We start from the raw sequence: 8,552 nt of genomic DNA, 5'->3' as shown, positions 1-8,552 counted from the left end.
AGTTTAGGCCCTAAAATTATTGAACTCGATATTGAGTCTGAAGGGCTGCAGGGTCCCCAAGGGGAAAATGAGGTGTTGTTCCTCCAGCTTGCGTTGGGCTTTGCTGGAACACTGCAGCAAGCCAGAGACAGAGATGTTGGCCAGGGAACAGGGTGGTGCATTGAAGTGGCAGGTAACAGGTAGTTCAGGGTCTTTTTTGCGAGCGGAATGTAGATGTTCTGTGAAGAGGTCCCCAAGTCTATGTTTCGGTTCCCCTAACGTAGAGGAGACCACATTGTGAGCAGCGAATGCAGTAGACTAGATAGTGGGAAGTGCAGGTGAAGTGTTGCTTCACCTGGAAGGTATGTTTGGGCCCTTAGATACTGGGGATGGAGGAGGTAAATGGGCAGGTGTTGCACCTTTGCCATTTACAGGGGAAGGTGCTGTGGGGCTGTGGGGAGGTGCTTGGGGTGAAGGAAGCGCGGACCAGGGTGTCTCGTAGGGAACGGTCCCTGTGGAAGGCGGACAAGGGAGGGGAGGGGAATATGTGTCCAGTGGTAGCATCTTGCTGGAGGTGTTCCCTGGCCAACATCTCTGTCTCTCGCTTGCTGCAGTGTTCCAGCAAAGCCCAACGCAAGCTGGAGGAACAACACCTCATTTTCCGCTTGGGGATCCTACAGCCCTCCGGACTCAATATTGAGTTCAATAATTTTAGGGCCTAAACTCTCCCATGTTCCAGCCCCCGACCCCACACACCAGGCCCAATTACCACATAGCCTGCCACTACACACCCCCTGTTGTTAGTCACTAACAGTCCCCATTAATAACTATTCACCCTCCCAGCCTGATCGTTAGCAACTCCTTTGTCTGTCCAACTGTCTTTCTCTCTCATTGGGCTCTATCCTATCGTTTACTCCCTACCCCACCCACCTCCCTATTTTCTACATATAAACTGACATTTTCCTAGCCACCATTAGTTCCGAGGAAGGGTCACCAGACTCGAAACATTAACTTTGTTTTGTCCTTCACGAATGCTGCCAGGCCTGCAGAGCTTTTCCAGCATCTTTGTTTATGTTTTTCATCTTTGTTTTCAAAAACTTTGTTTTTGTTCCTGATTTACAGCATCCGCTGTTCTTTTGGTTTTTCCCGGATATAGACAGGCTTGATTTTCATGTTTCATGGTGCTAACCCAGTGAGGCTTGATACCATTTCTTCACTGTCATTGGGTCAAAATCCTGTAATTCCCTCTTTCATGACATTGTGGGTCTACCGACACCAAATGGCCTGCAGAGGTTCAAGAAAGCAGCTCATCACTACCATCTCAACGAGGGATAGGGAATAAATGTTGGTCCAAACTGCAACACCCCACATCCCCTGAATGAATAACGATTGCATAAGATTCTGAAGGAATTTAACAGAATGGGTGCCAGATAGATGTTAACTATGTGAAAGAGTCCAGAACTAGTGATATTTTTTAGAAATAAGGAGACTCTCATTAAGGCCAATTGCGAAGTGAGAAATACATAACATAATCAAACAGAGTCTGTATGGCTTCATGTGGAGGAATTTATTAGGATTCTTTGAGAAGGTAACAAGCAGAAACAATTAAGGTGAGCCAGCAGATGGAATTTTTGTTTTGTATCTCCAAAAGGCATTTGATGAGGTACCACTGAGGTTGCTTAATAAGAGTCCATGATGTTAAGGGTTGTATATTAGCTTGGATAGCAGATTAGCTATCTAATAGAAGACAGAGAGTTGTGATAACAGGGGTACTTTCAGGATGGTAATGTGTAATTTGTGGAGTGCTGAAATGAACAGTGCTGAGGCCACAATTATTTGGTATATTTACTAGTGACATAAATGAGAAAAGTGAATGTTCTATAGCCAAGCATACGGATGACAGAAAAATAAGTGGGAAGACAAGTGGTGGCAAGGATACCAAAATGAGTATGCAAATGGATATAGACAGGCTAAATGAGTTGGTAAAATCTTGGCAGACAGAATGCAACTTGGAACAATGTGAGGTTGTGTAGTTTGGCAGGAAGAATAGAGGAGCTGAATATTATTTAAGTGGAGAAAAACTGCAGAAAGCTATAGCACAGAAGGATTTGGAGGGTCCTCATGCATGAATCACAAAGAGCTTGCATCCAAGTTCAACAGGTAATTGGGTAGGCGAATGGAATACTGGCCTTTATTTCAAACAGAATAGCTTATAAAACTAGGGAAGTCTTGCAAAAATTAAACAAAAACTTTAGTTCGACCGCAGCTGGAATACTGTGAATAGTTTTGGGCTCTTTGTCTAAGGAGAGATGTACTGGCACTGGAGACAGCCCAGAGAAGGTCACTAAGTTGATCCTGGTTATGTAGGGATTTTATTATGAGGACAGGTTCATTTGGCTAGGCATGTGCCTATTGAATTTGGAAGGATGGGAGGAGACCTAATTGAAACATTTTAGCTTCTTACACGGTAGCCTCACAGAGTAGATGTGGAGAGATTGTTTCCCCTTGTGGGAGAGTCCAGGGCCAGAGGGCATCATCTCAGAGTATGAGTTTACCCACTTAAGACAGGGGAATTGATTCTGCTAGAGGGTAGACAATCTGTCAATTTTTTTTACTGAACAGGGCCATAGAAGCTGGTTTGTTTAGTAAGTTCAGCTTTTTAATCAGGAAGGGAACCAGGGTTGTGGGGAAAAGGCAGGAAAGTGGAGATGAAGATTATCAGATCAGCCATGGTCTCATTGATTGATAGTGCAGACTTGAGGGTCTGAATGGCCTATGAAGTAAGGATTTTTTTCTTAATGAAGACACACAAAGTCTGTGGAGCTTTCTCCCCGAAGGTCGAGATACTTTCCAATATTTTTGAACCACTCAACAATCCTTAGAAATGTAACAGATCATTAAAGATTGTCACTGATACTCACCTTTCCTGTATTTGCATTTTCACACATATCCACTTCGTAAGGTTTAGCAAATTCTGGTGCATTGTCGTTAATGTCCAGGATTTTGATGGCAACTTGAGCACGTGAAGACTGGAGTTGGCTATCTGTGAAGAAGGTGAGATTTATTTAATAAGCAAACAGTGTACAAAGGCAGGAAAAAAGCTAACATCAAACCCAGGGCAATCAATGGAGCCAAATCTGGACTGAGATTCAAACTCATGCCTCTCTCATAAACACAGAGAGCTACTGGATAAACTCATCATTCCTGGAGAGAGAAATGGAGTTAATCTTTTGAGACCAGTGTGACTCTTCTTTAGAATATGTGTCTCACAGCTGACCCACAAAAATGTTCCCAACTCAGAACAATGCTTAGCGACAGGACTAAAGATGGTCTGTGTGGGAAGTGGCTCAGGGGAGGTGTGATATTCTGTCAGAATCAGTAGAACTATCAGAGTCAGGTCAATAGGTTTTCATTGTAGTATAGTTGCCTATGTAGTTCAAAATTAAGCTTCAAATTAAAAAGTAGTCTGCAATGTGGACAGGAGCTGATGGACAACCTCATTCTGACTGAAATTTGGACTCTATGTTTCCAGCTATTGGCTTAGCAGTCTTGTGCCAACTATGACAGGTGCAACATCTGAAAAAACGGGATGAATCGAGTTAAATTTTATTCAAAATTGGATGACGAGCTGAAAGCCTGACAAGAACAGCACTTATATATGAAATACTGCATTCAGCTCTTAGAGAAAGTGAATTCAACGTGCCAAAGTTAACCTGAAATCAATACCACAGAAACGTAAAGGCTTGTAAGCTATATTGCACTGAAAAGCTATTTACAGGGCACACGCAGTAACATTTTGCCACAGAGATGATGACTGAGTGGCTTTGATCTTGTACATCTCACTCAAAGGGTTTTTTGACCCAATTAATGCTCAGCTAAAGACGAATCAGATGGAACATTCCTCAGCTAAACCAAACTGTTTTTTTTTGGAAAGGGTGACCCTTTCCTGTAGTATTGCAGACAATGACTGCTTGCACGCTTGTATGTGTGTGCGTGTGTGTGTCCGTGTGTGTGTGTGTGTGTATGTTAGGTGTGTGTCTGTTTGTGTGCTGTGTGTATGTTAAGTGTGTCTGTGTGTGTGCTGTGTATGTGTGTGAGTGTGTGTGCTGTGTGTGTGTGTTGAGTGTGTGTCTGTACGTGTGATTGTGTGTGTGTTGAGTGTGTGTCTGTGTATGTGATTGTGTGTGTCTGTGTGTGTTGCGTGTGCATTTTGTGTACATGTCTGTGTGTGTGTGATGTGTAAGTGATGTGTGTGTGCGTGTGTGTGTGTCTGTGTGTGTTTGAGCTTGTGTGTGTGTGTGTGTGTGTGTGTGTCTCGCAAGCTGTGTTTATTGTTATAAGTTTCAAACGTAAATGCAGATCACTGACAGCTGTTGCCATGTCTAAATATTTAGCTCTATTCAAACTGAAGAAATGCTTATTGAAATTTAATTGTTTCTAAACCAGAATTGGAAAAGAACTTAATGTAGAGGACAGTAAAAGTTTCATGCAGCATGCATTTACTGAACTTCAGTAGGTCTTGTGGGAAAATGGGTAGTGCTAGAAGTGTTAACTGGATGGCCAGTATGGATCAGATTTGTTCTAACAGCATGGAAAGTTATCCCGGTTCCAGCTGAGGAACATTTGGGATCTGGCCTCCTTCACTTGCCAATTGAAGATCTCTGTGGGATGAGCCTGCCTTTGGAAAGGGAACTGAAGAAGACTAAGTTACTGTCCTTAGAAATGGCCCAGTTAGATGGATATGACTGAGAAATATTTGGCACTGCAATGGATTTATGCACCAGAGTCCAAAATACCTTTCTGCTTTTAAGGCTGCTATGTTTGCAGTTAGAGATCAGATTCAAAAATCGACCTTTGTAATAAATAGAGGAAGTTTTAAGAAATTTTATCACACCTCTTAAGCTGATAGTGTAACAGACAGAATTGTTTTAAACATATGAGCAAAATGTTTTAATGGGTGAAACGAATGGGTGTTCTTGACCTCAACAGTAATTTATAAATGGTTTCAGCAGCCAGTTTTCAAGAAGTTAAAAATAAAGATTATTTATTATCACAATTTGTCTTGGGTGTTTAAAAGATGATATCTCAGACAAATACAACACGCACAAAGATTAGATGTAGATGAGAAAAGAATTAAAAGCTGATTAAATGTGGAATTGTTTCAGTCACTTTTATAACAGGCCGATAGTTTCTTGGATGAATTGAAGCCTTGGCTAGAGTGGGGAGGTCTGGTAAAGGCAAAGGATTTTCAGTAGGTTAAGAGGCTTCTTTTCATTTCATTGGCAAGAGGTCATTAGTCAGGTGACGTTGAAGTTGGAACAAATTGTGGAAAGGACCTTGCCCCCTGTGATGGAGTACCTATATATTACCTTGGCTGTGTATTCATCTTCCAGCTGATCCAGCCACCTTTCAGCTAGTGTTTCTGTCTCAGAATACACTTTGATGTTACTTTTTGAAAGCAGGTAACAGGTGACTTGTCATAAGTTCAAAGTCTTTTTCAAAATAAAGGTGATGTGTTATGCCAATAAACATCCTGCCTTGTGGCTTTTCATACCTTGGGAGTTAGAGATAGCCAGGTTTTTAATGGATGCAAAGAGGTGCCATCATGATATAATGGAAGACTCACATTCATGTTCCAATGGATCCATTGTCCAGGTTATGGCAGAAAGATGAGCTGGCATGTCCTGGGCTTGTTTATTGATGGTTCATCCTTAAGCAAAGGCGACTCTAGAATTTCATAACTGGCTGTGATTATCCATATTTAATTGGTATTTGCTTGCTTTTCAGATTTGTCTGCAGCTGTAAAAATACGGCTTTAAGTTCTATAACACATTCCTGTCTACACTGGCCATGATAATAAGATATGTAGCAATGTGGAATAGAGGGAAGCCATTCAGCCAGCCATTCATGTGCTAGCCTAAAAAGAGTTATCAAGTCTAATTCCCATTATCCAGCTTCTCAGGTCACAGCACTTGCAGATCCACTGATGTTTAAAAACAGGTGAGGATTTCTGTTGTACCACGCCATGAAGTAGTGAGTTCCAGACTCCTAGCATTTCTCTCACATTCCCTCTGATATTTCCACAAATCCCTTTTAATCTGTGCCTCGTAGTTAGTGATCAGTTTCTTAATGTAAACGGGCCCTTCCTGTCCACACTGTCCAGGTCTCTTATAATTTTATTATGTTTCCCCTCAGCCTCCTCGGTTCTGAAGGAAACCAAACCAGCCTATCAAATTTTTTGTCAGACTGAAAACTGTCTATTCCTTTTCCATCTCCTCTGTGACCCTCTCAAGTGGGACTGCATCCTTCCTGTAAAGTGCCAACCAGCACTGTATGTCATACTGTATTTGTGTCAGATCTCTGACGAGTGTTCTAGCACAATTCCAGCATAATCGCCTGCTCTTAGCACTCTACTCTTCAGGCAATAAAGGAAAGGTGCTCCATATGATTTCTTGACTATCTCAACCTTAAGAACAGCACAGTAGCTCAGTGGTTAGCACCACTGCCTCACAGCATGAAGGACCTGGGTTCTAATTCCACCCTCAGGCGACTGTCTGTGTGGAGTTTGCATATTCTCCCTGTGTGTGCATGCGTTTCCTCCAGGTGCTCCGGTTTCCTCCCACAGTCCAAAGATATGCAGGTTAGGTGGATTGGCCACAGGAAATTGCCCATAGTGTCCAGGAGTGTGCAGGCTGGTTGGATCAGCCATGGGAAATGGGTTACAGGGAGAAGGTAGGGTGGGTGGGATACTCTTTGAGCAGTCACTACAGACTGAATAGGCCGAATGGCCTGCTTCCATACTGGAGGGATTCTATGATTCTCTCCTAACTGTCCTGCTACCTTTCAGTACACCCACACTTTTCAAAACGCTGCCATTTATAATGACATGAAAGGATCTGCACATCCTTGTTTGTCCTCCCTCAATGTGTTATCTCTCTGGACCAAATTGCATTTGACACTTTCTGCACCATCCCCCACCCCCAACCCCACCCTGACCAGTTCATTGGTACCTTCCTGCAGTCTAAAGTTTTCATCAACACTTTCAAACTTATCTGTTACATGCAACACTGAATGCTGCAACGAAGAGGTTTTTATTTCCACAGGCTCAATACGAAGCCGCAATGAGCTATGCAACCAGCTGTTTGACTGCCAGCGCTCTCGAATCCAAATGAAGAGGTTGGTAATGCTAGTCCCATTCCAGGGACTTGTGCACATAATGTCAGTTCACACAGCAATGCTGCCCCCTAAGCCTCCTGCTGCTAACCGAGTCCCCATTTCCTTTTCCAACGAACACCTGTTACTACTCCAAACAAAGACGAGACTTCTTCCAGGGATCATTTCACCTTCACACAACACCACTCCAAACAGAATACTCAGTAGTTACCTCACTGCTGTTTGTGGCAGCTTGCTGAGGCACACTGGCCTTGAACAATTCCCAATGATATAACAGTGACTATGCATCAAAAATGTTCTTTTTAGCTGTGAGGAGATCCTGATCACTTGATGGCAAAACTAAAAGACTGATGACAATCATTGTTCACAGAATCAGAGAAAACACCTGACCTGCCATTCAATATGATCAACCAACTCTGTGCCAAGTTCCTGTTTTTGCCCGATACGTTTTGATCCCTTCAGCTCTAAGAACTATCTCTAACTCCTGCGTGAAAACTCAGAATAAATTATTTCTACTTGAATTTAAAAAAGCTAGGGTGAATAGCCAAGGTCTTTTCTCCAGGGCAGAGGAGTCCAAAATAGAAGGCATAGGTTTAAGATGAGAGGACAAAAATTGAAAAGGGACCTAACGGGCAACCCTTTCATGCAGAGGGTGGTGCAAGTATGGAATGAGCTGCCAGAGGAAGTGGCGGACACTGGTAGAATTATGTTTAGGATATCTGGTTGGCATGGACGAGTTGGACCAAAGTGTCTGTTTCCATTCCAAACGGCTCTATGACTCTATGAGAGTCAAATCCTGGGTCTCAATCATTGGTTGGTCTCAGCTGAAACATCTATAGAGGGTGCTATCATTCACTTTAGCCACAACAGGAGAGGTTGAGATTGATCAGGGCTCCACTGAGAATTCCCAACCCTCGCAGACTCTATCCTACTTTCCAGCAACTGAGATTAAATTAGTCTGTTTGTAACCATGGTGTCACATATTTGCACCATCATCGACATCATCTATCTGAACCTTTGTAACATTGTTTGACTGATCTTATACCTCAGCTGTTCTACTCTTAGAACATTCACTATGTCTAGGTTTCACTATCCCAAAATAGCCTTGGTCAATATCCCCCATTCTAGTTCCAATGAATATGCGATCAATCAAAACACATCTGCACATCAAGGCTTCTTGACTCAGCACCCGTGCATCCATGGATCCACATAGGTTTCCATCTAAAAATGATGTGCTGTCTGTTGCACAAATCATTGACCTGGTTATGAATTTCAGTGACAGTGTGATGCCAGGTATGTAGGCTGTATGTCCTAAACATTCTTTCAGAAATTTCTGAAGAAGGGCCTGGTCCTGAAACGTCAGCCTTTCTGCTCCTCTGATGCTGCTTGGCCTGCTGTGT

General features: G+C 42.8%; 1 protein-coding gene across 1 annotated transcript in view; it reads right to left on the bottom strand.

Moving 5' to 3' along the window:
* LOC109935108 (cadherin-11-like) overlaps positions 1–8,552 on the bottom strand; it is a 555,370-nt gene that overhangs the window by 364,513 nt on the left and 182,305 nt on the right. The window contains exon 9 of the mRNA XM_048605952.1: positions 2,901–3,022. Coding sequence (XP_048461909.1) covers positions 2,901–3,022 — 122 coding nt within the window. The remainder of the gene's footprint in view (positions 1–2,900; positions 3,023–8,552) is intronic.

Source organism: Rhincodon typus, chromosome 15 (genome assembly GCF_021869965.1).
Source record: "Rhincodon typus isolate 14 chromosome 15, sRhiTyp1.1, whole genome shotgun sequence".
Classification (NCBI taxonomy): Eukaryota; Metazoa; Chordata; class Chondrichthyes; order Orectolobiformes; family Rhincodontidae; genus Rhincodon; species Rhincodon typus.
Note: the sequence above shows the minus strand (reverse complement) of the source record. Positions and strands in the feature narration are given on the sequence as shown.